The sequence below is a fragment of the Megalobrama amblycephala genome, linkage group LG16 (genome assembly GCF_018812025.1).
Source record: "Megalobrama amblycephala isolate DHTTF-2021 linkage group LG16, ASM1881202v1, whole genome shotgun sequence".
NCBI lineage: Eukaryota > Metazoa > Chordata > Actinopteri > Cypriniformes > Xenocyprididae > Megalobrama > Megalobrama amblycephala.
Window position 1 is genome coordinate 5,817,299 of NC_063059.1, and position 13,593 is coordinate 5,830,891.

The following is a 13,593-nucleotide window of genomic DNA, read 5'->3' on the forward strand; positions in this document are numbered from 1 at the left end:
CTACACAGGTAACCATAAAGACACTGAATTAAACATAAATGCAGCTTTTGTGTCTTTATCAGGCTTTTCTGCATTATACTGTCCCTGATAATCATCACACATTCACTTACCGCTTGCTCTATTTCTGTAAATCCGTCTTTATTAATGAATGAATGGCTTACTAGCCGTTGCTCTGGTCTTAAACAGCCGCTAGCAGCACCTGCTGGTGAAGAAGACTAACAGCAGATGGAGATCACGCATAGGTACTCTACTGCTTTTCCTGCAGTTCCCGGATGTGAAATGCTGAATTTTCCGCCGAATTTGAACCACTGAATTTGTGGAAGCGAATTTGTAAAGCGAATTAAAATGGACTGAAAATTGCTAGTCAAATTTTATAGGTTGTATTTTTAAACAGAATGAATATTTTGGAAGTGAAATCTGAAAGGTGAAAATAAATGAATTTTTAATAATGAAAATGTGTGTGAAATATTTTTAATTGAAATATTCACAGCTTAAATATACAACCATGTTGAATTTCAGCCCATAAAAATGCAAACCTTAAAAATACAACGCATCAAAATGTAATGTAGCGAAAATTAACTCAAAGGGGAAATATTAATAATTATTCATAACTCATTATGATTATTAATTATGATTAATTATGAATATGCAAATCCGTTAATCAGATTAACTGGACGTAGCTACATTAAAATTAATATTACAATCAGTTAACCTGTTCGTCCAGTGAACGCTCAGTGTTGATTGTTTATTAATTCTAAGAAATGTTAATTTCCAAGTTATGGAAAAATAATGTTTCTTATTGTACTGTACTACTCAGAGCACGTAGTCCGGATCTATCACTTAAGAGGCAATTCATTAGCAGACGGAGTCAGAACCAAACATGTCTTGTGCACAATCTTTATTAACTAACTCACAAACACATAACTAAACTAACAAACACATAACATAACATACATAAAGGGTCACACACACACACACACACACACGCAAGTCAGAATGAGTAATGACAGAGTTGAACCGGAAGAGATGCTGTTACTAGAGCTACATGAAATGTCAAAGACAATCTGGAAAGGAATCATCAGTTTCTTCAGCAATAGCAAAGGTAAGTCTTACAAATTAATACTAAATCGCTATTTAGTGTTAAAATGTACGATACTTGCAAGATGCCCTTAGGCTGAGGAGCATCGACTCTGCCATCTGAGGAGAGGTCTTGAGGTCTTGAGGATTCAGTTTTTTCCATGTTGGATGAGGAGCACATGGCTCGTTTGTAGGCCGAGGCCTACAGGCCTTGCAGGCCTCGCCTAGGCCGGCCGCAAGGACAGTCCGTTCGGTCGTTCAGGAGCAAGGAGAAAGAGAGGGAGTGGCACTGTTCGCTGGTTTTTAACCTCTGGTCAAAGTCACACCTCTCAGTTGTTGACCGGACCAATGAAGATGTTGTAATTCTGGGTGGCAACACCCCTCCTGTCAGGGCTTTTACAACCCAGAAAGATTAACAAGCTGAGTTCTTGAATCAGAACTATTAAAGATTCTTTTAATACTGATGTGTTGCACAGGTATGGATGTACCGCATACACAAGCATTTAAATCTTCCCGCTACGAACGTATAGACACTAAACATGGCATGATTGAAGTTACCGTGCAGGTCATAACATTTAACAATCATCAAACATGTAAATACAATGAGTACAATACAACATCAGTAATAATGGATACCATTTCCTGAGAAGGATTCATTTATAGCACAGTCTGTCTATACATTAATGCCATAGAGTCTGTGTTCTGTGTGGAAAATGCAGGGAAGATGCAGATTTTCTGTGTCTCTACTCTGCTCTCCATGCGGCAACCACATTCCTCAGCGCAATAAACTTGTAACTGAAAACTTCCCGGGGGATGGGGACAGACTCCAGAGTGAGCTTAAAACTATTGGTTAGCTAACCAATAATTGTGTCTGATTTGCCTCAGTCATTACAGTAAGCACAGCTAATGTAATGCATATTTTTTCAATTAGTGCTCTGGACTGTTTATTGTTTCCTGGACTGCGAATGATATCTGCCTGCCTCGATCTACTGCCTGTACCCTGACTATGATTCTGCCTGTCCCTGCTGTTCCTGTCTGCCCCGTTTGCCCCTGTTTGACCATGTCTGTACGACCACGCTCACCTTTCAATAAAGCTTTGCATATGGATCTCAGCCTGTCCAGCTTCTTTACAGAAGACTTCGCCGCCACAACGATCCAGCAGCTTTTCTGGAGAACACTGGTCCGGTATGAGCGTCACACAACAATTATTATGGAGTACGTAGGGTACACGATCCTTGGAGGATTATATTGGTAAATATCTGGACATTGCTTATTATTCTGATCTGCCTGACTGTGCTTTGATAGACTTTTCTTGTGATGGCGTTAACCAGCCACTCCAAAATAAATGAAGACAAGAAGGACCACGTTTATCACTCAGCGGTTTTATGGATTATGCTTTATTGACTGTTGGCTCTCCATTTACTGTGGGTGTCGCGGAGAAATGCGACACCACAGTGAATTATGTAATGGCTGCCGTGCCAGAGGACACTCATAAAATGGCGGCTACCATAATAACAACACCAAGTCAAGTTAGCACTGGCTATTCTGAACCAAGTCAAGTCACCGCTGATCTCCATGAACAAAGTCAAGTCACCGATGATCTTCATGAGCCAAGTCAAGTCACAGCAGATCGCCCAGAGCAATGCCACGTCTCCGCTGATTGTCCAGAGCAACGTCACGTCTCTAGATCAGTCTGGGAGCGGAGAGGGTTGCGTTCTAGTGTGGCTGATTCACCGCTGACTTCAGCATGAGCAGCTGGCATTCCCAAGCCTCTGCCGGCTGCTTCGCATCCTAGCCCGCCGGCCGCCTCACTCTCAAGCCAGTCGGCCGCCTCGCACTCAAGTCCGCCGGCCAGCTGGCTTGCGTGCGAGGTGGCCGGCGGACTTGAGTGCGCTAGCCAGCTGGCCGCTTCGCACTCAAGCCCGCCGGTCGCTACGCACTCAAGTTCGCCGGTTGCTATGGACTCATGTTCGCCGATTGCAACGCACTCAAGTTCGCCGATTGCAATGCACTCAAGCTCACCGGTTGCAACACACTCAAGTTCGCCGATTGCAACGCACTCAAGTTCGCCGATTGCAACGCACTCAAGTTCGCCGATTGCAACACACTCAAGTTCGCCAATTGCAACGTATTCAAGCTCTCTGTATGTGTTGGACAAGATGGCCGTTTCGCCAGTGCCCACGGGCAAGATGGCCACCCCTTCAGTGTCAGTGAACAAAGGGGTCGTTCCAGCCGTTGAGTCCGCTCCAGAGCCCGCTCCAGCCAGTGAGTCCATTCCTAAATCCGCTCCAGCCAGTGAGTCCGCTCCAGAGCCGGCTCCAGCCAGTGGGTCCGCTCCAGAGTCTGCTTCAGCCCGTGAGCTCGCTGCAGCATCCACAGAGGAGGTGAACACAGAGCCACCGCCTCATCCACGTAAGAGGAGGAAGAGGAGGAAGAAGGCTTCTTTCATTCTGCAAGGCTCAGAGGCCTTCCCAGAGCCCGCTGTGGGCCCGGAGACCACTCCAGAGGTCTTTCCGGCGCCACCCAAGCGTCTTGCCCTGCCGGCGTCACCAAAGCTGCTCGCCCTGCCGGCGTCACCCAAGTTGCTAGACCTACCGGCGCCACCCAAGCGTCTTGCCCTGCCGGCATCACCCGAGCTCCTTGTCCACAAATCCGCCATGAACTCCATTGAATTCCCCAATAACTTTTTTGGGGGGGGGGGGGGGGGGGCAGCATACCTGAGGGTGGGGAGCTTGTGGGTGGGGAGCTTGTGGGTGTGGTCCCTGCCCAGCCACTGCCATCAAAGGCCTTCGAACTATTATGGCTGCCCATGGACTGTAACCCTCTATGGCCGTTTATGGACTCTGACCCGCCGTGGTCATCCACGGACTCTGTCTCGCCATGGTTGCCCGAACCACCTGACCTGCCGTGGCTGCCTGAGCCACCTGACCTGCCGTGGCTGCCCAAGCCACCTGACCTGCCATGGTTGCCTGAACCACCTGACCTGCCGTGGCTGCCTGAGCCACCTGACCTGCCGTGGTTGCCTGAGCCACCTGACCTGCCGTGGCTCCCCGAGCCGCCTGATCAACCGTGGATTCCTGACACTCCGGACCTGCCCTGGCTACCTGTGGCACCTGACCCGCCATGGTTACCCGTGGCACCTGATCCACCGTGGCTGCCCTGGAACCTGCATTGGAGAACCTGTTCCCGCCGTAGCTCCAATGCACCCACCCCCCTCCCTATTCGTGCCAATTACGCCGCGAGGATGCGCCTTCCGGAAGGTGGGCCTTATGTCACGATCACGTCAGTTCCTGTCACTTCCCGGACTCCAATTCCCATCATCCTCCCAGCCAGTCACATGCTCACACTCCACACCAATCACCTGTCTCCACATACAGCTTTGCACATCACTTGGACTATAAAGGACTCACGCACACACCACCTCATCGCGAAGTCTTGATTACCCCTGTAACAATTCCAAGCGTTTATTCCCTGTCTATCTGTTCTTGATCCTGTCTGGTTACCCGTTTATGATTCCTTGATGCATACCTCTGGACTGTTTATTGTTTCCTGGACTGCAAATGATATCTGCCTGCCTCGATCTACTGCCTGTACCCTGACTACGATTCTGCCTGTCCCTGCTGTTCCTGTCTGCCCCTGTTTGACCATGACTGTACGACCACGCTCACCTTTTAATAAAGCTTTGCATATGGATCTCAGCCTGTGTCCAGCTTTGTTACATCAACAAGCTTTTTATTTCAAAAACATTTGGCATTAAATTACTTCCATACATGAGTCAAGTGTGTTACCAGGTAACCACACATGGTGTAGGGTCTGCACAGTTTCGAAAATGAGCAGGTCCCACCATAAACTGTGTTTAAGCCTCATTTCACGGAACTTTGGTTTGTAAATCTCACATTGGCTCCGGCCTGGCGGACACTAAAGGATCACAAAACCCTTTTTATGACCATTTCGATAGATTCCTGAACAGCAATAAAATAGAAAATACATCCACACAGACACACGCATAAAGACCGTATGCACAAATATGATTGTACCTGCAAATATGAATGTATCTGCCATTGTAGTTCTTGTTGCATTTATGTATTACTAGTGTAGAAGTGTAGAAGTGACTGTAGTGGGTTAATTTTCATGTTAAACGATAGTATTAGAGTATAAAGTGTATCTTCTTTAAATTATGTTGGACACCTGTCAAGTTTGGACTCTCCGTAAAGCTCTGGGTCCACCTTATTCACTAATGTATGTCACGTTGCTGACAAATGCATTGTTCTATTTGTTTAATGGTACTGTGAAGAAAGTACTATCCGATCTGATATCCATAAATTATGCAAATTCAGCCAGAAGACAAGACAAAGAAAACTTTGCCCGCCAAACATTGCCACGCATCTATTGGCCGTCCAGCCAAAGAGGTGTGTTAGTTTGGTTTTCCATAAAAGCAATGACACGCGTCTCTTAGTTGCACAAGTTTTCCTGTCGCCAAGCTTTCAACACTTTCCCCTGGGAGACGGACTCTCTTCTTTATTTTCCAGTTATATTACTCTTCAGTTTAAACCTCGTTTGAAAACCCCGCTGGAGGAAACCCTCTCAGAAAGGACCAAGCGATCCAAGCCGCGCACTGAAACTCTACGGCACACTGACGTGAACCTATATGCAAGTATTAATTTCTTTGAAATTCGTTTAAACTGATTTCTGTGCTGGCTCTCAAAGGGTTAACTGTAATTTGCCATTCTTTGATCATCTCTCTTTTCCTGCCTTTACTTTCGCTTTGTATATATCTGTATCTACTTGTGTATATTTAGCCGTATAACCGTTGTATTATCCATTTCATATATTAAACACATTGTATTCATGCTTGTTTGTTCTTTGCTCATTCAACAAAAACTAGGTCACTTTAACGTTTTCGATCGCTTTACGCTTTGATGCTATAATAGGAATTTGTTCTCGTGGCCAGAGAATAACTCCTTTTATAATATTCTATGAGGAGCTAACGGTTTGCTGGACAAACTGATAGTTTCTCTAAATAATTATTAAACCAGAACTAATTATACATGTAATTGATTATAATTTGTTGTAATTAATTCACAATATATGTTTAATTCCCCCTTGGGTCGATATATGCATCATAATTAATCATAAAGCTTTATAGTGTTTCAGACACCGGTTCCCGCTAAGGTGTTCCCCATTAGCATTCTAGGATGCAATGCGAGTTCCCTTTCAAAAGGGAACTGCAACATCAAAAAGAGAGAGAGAGAGAGAGAGAGAGAGAGAGAGAGAGAGAGAGAGAGAGAAATTGTTAAATGAATGGGAATCGGCATCGGCGAGTACTAGAAAAAAGTTTTAAAAAATGGTATCGGTGCATCCCTAACTATCACCTATTACACATCCGATCTTATATTCATTTAACTCAATAGAAAGATCATCCATATACAAATTAAAAAGAAGAGGTGACAATATTCCCCCTTGCCGAACTCCATTTGTCATATAAAAGGGTATCAAAACATTCCTACCCCATCTGACTTTTATGGATTGATGTATATACCAGTAATGTAAAATCCTAATCAGATAAGGGGGTAACCCCTCTTTCTTGTAGCTTTATAAATAGTTTCACATAATTGATATGATCAAATGCCTTAGAAGCATCCAAAAAACACATAAATACTGTTGAATTGTGCCTATTACTAACCACTTCCTTTAATGAATACTGTTTCTGGTCAAGCAGCAACATTACACACTAACTAAAGTTAAAAAAGTGAAATCGCATTGAACCACCCCTTTAAGACAAAATGGACTGTCTGTCCACATTTTATCATAAGTGTGTCATGCAGTGTGGGGACTGGTCTTGGTCTTGACTCGGTCTTGGCCTGTCTTCGTCTTGACTTGGTCTCGACCCTTCAAAGTCTTGGTCTTGACTTGGTCTTGACCCTTCAAAGTCTTGGTCTTGTCTTGGTCTCGGTTTAGGTGGTCTTGACTACAACACTACGCTCCACTACTTTTTAAATTATACTTGCTAAGCCAATTGGCCTTTAATTGTATATGCTAGATATCGTACTTGGTTACTAACGTAACCTCGGTTCCCTGAGATACGGAACGAGTACTGCGTGTGGGGAAAAGTCTCCCTTTTCCCCCGTTACTGAAGCCTTTTTAAATAACGCAGTGTAACTGCACCGTCATTGGTTCACTCATAGACAAGTTGTTGAACCAATGACGGCGCGGCATAGCTGCGCGGCCTATGGCGAGAAAGCGCGTGAACTTTCCCGCCGAAATGGGCGGGGTTAAGGGCTATATAAGCAGGCGTTTCGCCCATAGGATTTCAGGCCAATCGACTGAAGCGACGACACTGAAGCCGCAGCCTCGTGGCACGGCAAGTAACGCAGTACTCGTTCCGTATCTCAGGGAACCGAGGTTACGTTAGTAACCGAGTACGTTTCCTTTCGATGCAGTTTCCCTATGCATCTTTCAGATCCAGCGAGCAGAACCAGTCCTCGTGACAAATCTGTGCGAGGATCTGCTTCAGCGTCAGCATTTTGAACTTCCGTCTCATGAGGGAGCGATTCAAAAGTCTGAGATCTAGGATGGGCCTGAGGCCGCCATCCTTCTTGGGGACCAGAAAGTAACGGCTGTAAAAGCCTGACTTGCTCTCTGAAGGGGGGAACTATTTCTATAGCCCCTTTCTTTAGTAAAGTCATGACCTCGGCCCGGAGGACGAGAGCGTCATCCGAGTTCACCAAGGTTTGAAGCACCCCGCCGAAGCGAGGGGGCCTTCGTGCAAACTGGAGCGAGTAGCCCTGCGTTATGATCCCTAGGATCCAGCTTGACACGTCGGGGATGGCCTGCCAGGCCTCGGCCCGAGTGACAAGGGGTTGAATGATGTCGGATGACAGGCCGCCGGGTAGGGGGCCGTACACCGAGGGAGGTGGAAGAGGAAATTTGCTCTCTCTTAGAGGAAATAAAATAGTGTTCGCCGTGAAAACAGCATTTTGTTTGGGCGCAACATGTGTGGGCCCAGCTGCAACACAGAGCATTTCTCCCACGCCCGGAATTAAACGAGGCGGAGGGGAGACTGCACGAGGGAGCTTTTGGGGTGGTCCGGTCGCAACGAGACATTCCCCAACCCTCTTCCTTCCTGCTAGATCAGGACGTCTTCGGAGTCACCGGGTCCAACACAATCTTGGGCCGGGGTCCCTGGCGTCTCGGGAAGGAGGATTGGCGCTTTGCAGGGCGAGGGCGCTGGTGATGCTCCTTAGGCGGCGCTGCTTGAGAGGTGGATGGGGCTGGTTTGGTCTGCTGAGCTGGCGCAGTTCTGGGGTGGCTTGAAGCAGAGGCAGAGCTGGAGCGCTTGGGCAGAAAGTGTCTCATGGCCTGAGACGACTTCTGCGCCGCTGTGAAGCGCTCGGTGAAACCATCCACCGCTGGCCCAAAAAGACCGGAAGGGGAGACCGGGGCGTCCAGAAAGGCCTTCTTATCCAGATCCTTAATTTAGGTTGAGCCAAAGATGGCGCTCGAGCACAACCAGGCTGGCCATGGAACGACCGATGGCCTGGGCAGTGGCCTTCGTGGCCCACAGGGCTAGATCGGTGGCGCTGCGGAGATCCTTGAAGGCAGGTGCGTCAATGCCGGACTCGTCCAATGAGCGGAGGAGTTTGGCCTGGAACACCTGGAAGATCGCCATGGTGTGAAGCGCTGAAGCAGCTTGGCCTGCTTCGTCCAGGGGCGGCAGATGCTTGTAGCCCTTCTCTTCCGCGCCGTCAACAGCAGTGAGGGCAGAACGGTGCGTCGTGTGGAGGCGGGCGGAGTACGGAGCGCGCCACGACTTTGTGTCTCGCTAAAAAGGGCGAGGCTGGCGAGGTTTGGCGGCGGCCTGGCAGGAACCACTCATCCAGGCGGCTACGCGATGGCTCCTCCGGTGGGGCCCACTCGAGGTCTAGCTCTTCCACTGCTCTGGATAGGATGCAGAAGAGCTCGGCATCCATACTCTGGCCGTGTTCAATGGGCTCCAGGGGAGGCGGGGGAGCGGGGTCGTCCGGCTTGCCAGCCCATCCTTCCGCTTCGGAAGCCGCAAGAGACATGGAGTCATCCGGCTCTTCGTCAGATCCGGCAGAGGGACACTGCTCAGGGCGAGACGAGGGTTCCCTCGGAGAGAGGCGAGGCACGCGGGGGCTGGGCCAGCGTGAGCTCGCACAACTCCGGGCGCTGGGTCGCTCTACCCCGCTGTCTCTTCCTGGCCGGCTCGCGGGAGGAAGGAGATGGGAGGGCGTGAGCGGCGAGATCGCCTTCAGTGAAGAAGGCGACCCGCGAGCACAGAGAACCGAGGCTCATGCTCTCGCAGTGCAGGCATGAGGCTCCAGCGAGCGTGCCCTCGGCGTGGGACTTGCCCAGGCACGCGACGCACTCGCTGTGTCCGTCGTCGTCGTGCAGAGGGGCTCTGCACGTGCCACAAGAGTGGCGCGGCATTTGAAGCAACGCCGCCACCGTTATAACGGCGATTGGGGGGCTCTTTTAGAGCGGCGAGGGCCGCGGAAGCTCTTTTAGAGCGGTAGAACCGCTGAGAAAAACGCTCTTTTAGAGCGGCAATAAGCCGCGGGAAAGCTCTCAGAAGGCGCGCCGGATGGCGGCAGGAGACACGCTGAGAAGGCGGCCGGAAGCGGGAAGCGGGAGGCGGGTGTCTCGAGGACGGCGCTCGGGGTGGCAGTCAGCGAGGGCGCCGGCGCTGTCTCCGACCGGCGAGTTCAGCTGGATCCGCTGCGGGAGCCTCTTCTGACGGCGGCGAGAGCTTCTTCAAGGCGGCGAGCTTCCTCAGGCTTCAGACGGAGATCAGCGAGGAGATGCGTTGTCGTCGCTGAAGGAGAAAGGACTGAAATCCTATGGCGAAACGCCTGCTTATATAGCCCTTAACCCCGCCCATTTCGGCGGGAAAGTTCACGCGCTTTCTCGCCATAGGCCGCGCAGCTATGCTGCGCCGTCATTGGTTCAACAACTTGTCTATGAGTGAACCAATGACAGTGCAGTTACACTGCGTTATTGAAAAAGGCTTCAGTAACGGGGAAAAAGGGAGACTTTTCCCCATACGCAGTACGAGTGAAGTATCGAAAGGGAACTTACCGGTTTTATCTGGCACTAATATAACTTTTAACATAGATTCAGGTAATACACTGTGTATTAAAAATCCTGTAAAACACAAAGCTAGTAACACTAATAATTTTTGACTAGCATGCTTTAGATGTTTTGCTGCTATTAGATCAGGGCCACATACTTTATTTACTGCCAATTTCTCAATAGCGTAACTGACCTCAGCAGGTCTAATAATCATATCATTATCATTCGGAACATGACTAACTTCAAATTCCTGTCTCTCTATACAATTAAAAATATACCCATAATATTTGCTCCACAATTTAACAATATTCTCAGCACCAACAATACCATCTATACTAGTTGGCAATGGTATTTTACTATTATTAGTAGCCTTAACTTCTTTCCAGAATTCATATGCATTATTTTGCTGAAATTTTTTTTCCATTGAGTTTGCTCTCATGGTTGCCTCATTTCTTTTAATAAACCGTACAGCATATTTAAATTTAGCATTTGCCACTTTCATTTTCTCGTATTCTGGGCCATATCTCATTTTACCTGTTATGACCCAGGTTTTAAAAGCATCTCTTGCCTCCAAATGCAGTTCAGAGACATATTGAACTTAAAACAATGTGCACTAATGAGAACACAAAGGGGAATTTTGTGGCCAGTGAACAAAATGATTATCAAAACTAAAGCTGTGCCCAGAACATTTACTTCAGTATACAGTACAATACAATATTACATCACTGTGTTGTCTGAAAGCTCTCAAGAGATGCATCAGTAGATATATTTGGATTCAATGACGCAGATGTCCAATGATCTTTGCGACATGAGAGAATAAGGACGAGCATTTATAATGGACTAATTTAACTCAAAGCAGCTGGCTCACAAGCATTCAGACGCTGTCATTGTTGGCTCTGGCTCTAAAACTTTTAGATTATTTAGACAAGTTTGTGATTCAAATATTATGCAGAAAGTTTACATAAAGATATATTTTCAACATTTGAAAATAGATATTAAAAGTGTGACATGACAGTTTAGTAAAGTCCATATTTTTGTTATTTCTTCATAGTACTTTATATTTTCAGCCTGTGCAAAACAACAAACGCTAAGCTGCCATGAGTTTATCCCAGAACATCTCGATTGTTCATCCAGAATACTTTTTCATCACTGGGCTTACAGATGCACCGTACAGCACTTACTTCTATATATTCTTATTTATCATATATATTATTTCTGTAATTGGGAACTCAATAGTCCTTCTCATTATAGCTCTTCACCGGAGCCTGCACAGTCCAATGTACATTGGTGTGTTTAACTTGGCCTTGGCAGATATTGGTGAAACTAATGCACTGATCCCTAACATGATCAAGAATTTTGTTTTTGACTCACGGTACATCTCATACAATGCTTGTTTGGCAAACATGTTTTTTGTGAGCTTCTTTATTACTGTGCAGACTTACACTCTTGTTGTTCTGGCATTTGATCGTTTCATTGCAATCTGTTTGCCACTAAGATATAATGCTATAGTGAATAATAAGTTCATGGCTATATTGTTTTCAGTAATATGGGCATTTAACGCCTTTCTTGTAACACTGTCAACATCTTTGATGACCAGACTTTCATTCTGTAAATCCAACGTGATAGAGAGTTGGTATTGTGACTATGACAGATTGGTGAGGATGCCATGCAATGACAGTAGCATTAATAATGTTATAGCAATCCTCATTCAAGCTTTTTTCCTTGTAGCACCACCCTTCATTATAGTCCTGTCATATCTGGGCATTTTTATTGCTTTATGTAAAATTACAACTTGGGAAGGACGTTTTAAAGCACTAAAGACCTGTGTTTCTCACCTTTTGGTAGTTGGATCATTCTTTCTTCCCATAATATCCAATATTGTTTCTGCATCTTCTGCTAATGCCAAGATCATCGGCGGAACTCTTTCATTAACTCTTCCACCAATGCTAAATCCCATCATTTATGTTTTAACCACAGCTAAAATCAAAGACTTAATCAGAAAAATGCTTAACAACAGATCTGCACAAATTAGAGTGAATGTTTCAAAATGACTGTAATGATCGTCTATGTGATCTTCAATCACTGTGAATTAAATGATCTAAAATTACAACAATATGTACTTTACGGATATTTTTAGATCCAATAAGTGGAAAATAAAAGTGTACAAGCAGAAAATAAACATGTAGAGTGGACACATTAGACGTGTGTGTTGGTTAACAGCAGTGAAATGATGTTTATTTATTTATGAATGCATCCATCTGATTTCAAGTGTGTGTAGTGTATGTGTTTGTTCTTAGTTACTGACCCCAAGACCAAACAAACTGAAAAGACAAATATTTAAGCAAGAAATTGTTGAAATTATTATTGTTAAAATTTCTATCAGGAATAACGGAAATACCAAAGAGCAGGTTTGGTAAAGACAATGTTTTAATAACAGTTGATATAACAACAGCAAAAACATGGCAGAGATAATGGTAATAAAATCAAAAGAGGCAGATGCAGACAGCAATGCTTCAATGTTCAGTATATACTATAATCATTAAAGAAACAGGATTGCATGCACAAACTGTTGTGGGGAGAAGGCCAGTGAAGGAATAATGCAGATTGTTTTTATAATTCAGACACTTGAAAATAATTTTAATGTCAGCCACCAAAGTGTTATTATTTATTTTATTTTTTTTCAATGTCATTGAGGGCAAATTCAAATAAATGTATTTCACTGTTTTTTTCTTTCTTTTTTTTTCTTTTTTTTTTTTTTTTTGCAAAAATGTCAAGTTATGGGTAACACTTTATAATACAGTGATAAAGTAATCATTTTTTGGATATCATTCGCAAACTATTTATAGTTAATTTATAGTTAATATATTGTAGTCTCTACTCTCTACATTGTAATGTATTAACCCTCTGGAGTCTGAGGGTGATTTGGGGCCTGGAGAAGTTTTGACATGCCCTGACATTTGTGCTTTTTTCAGTTGTTCATAAACATATTAATGGAAAAAGTGTCATTACACTGTATTCAGCACAAACCTACAATAATATGACATGTATGTACTTAAGGAATAACGTTTTTTTAGACATAAGGCCAAAAAAGTGTAATTTTTCTACTTTAGTGATTAGTATTCAAAATTATGTAAAAATTATGCTGCCTACTCCTTCATATAAAACAACATATATATATAGTTACAGCCAAGAAACACAGTTGAGTGGAGGCATTTTCTTCTCACCTGAGAACAAAAGAATTGCATAGTAATGAGCAGATTGCATATTAATGACTTCGTCACAGTGTATTTCTGTGAGAGGGAATATAGGCTTTTAGTTTAAAAGAGAATTTGGAGAAATATTGGATTCATATGCTTATGCATCATGAGGAGTTATATTTATTTAATATTCATTGTTTTATGAGTGCTTTATTTACTTGAAGTT

At 45.1% G+C, this 13,593-nt stretch overlaps 1 protein-coding gene across 1 annotated transcript; it reads left to right on the plus strand.

The window, feature by feature from the left end:
* The first annotated feature begins 11,012 nt into the window (after positions 1–11,012).
* Positions 11,013–13,080, plus strand: LOC125248891 (olfactory receptor 1-like). Its single transcript, XM_048161055.1, has one exon. The coding sequence runs from the start codon at positions 11,268–11,270 to the stop codon at positions 12,219–12,221; it is 954 nt and encodes a 317-aa protein (XP_048017012.1). The 5' UTR covers positions 11,013–11,267; the 3' UTR covers positions 12,222–13,080.
* Positions 13,081–13,593: the final 513 nt, after the last annotated feature.

Coding starts and splice junctions, on each gene's coding strand:
- LOC125248891 (XM_048161055.1), top strand. CDS start 11,268: ATGAGTTTATCCCAGAACATCTCGATTGTTCATCCAGAATACTTTTTC.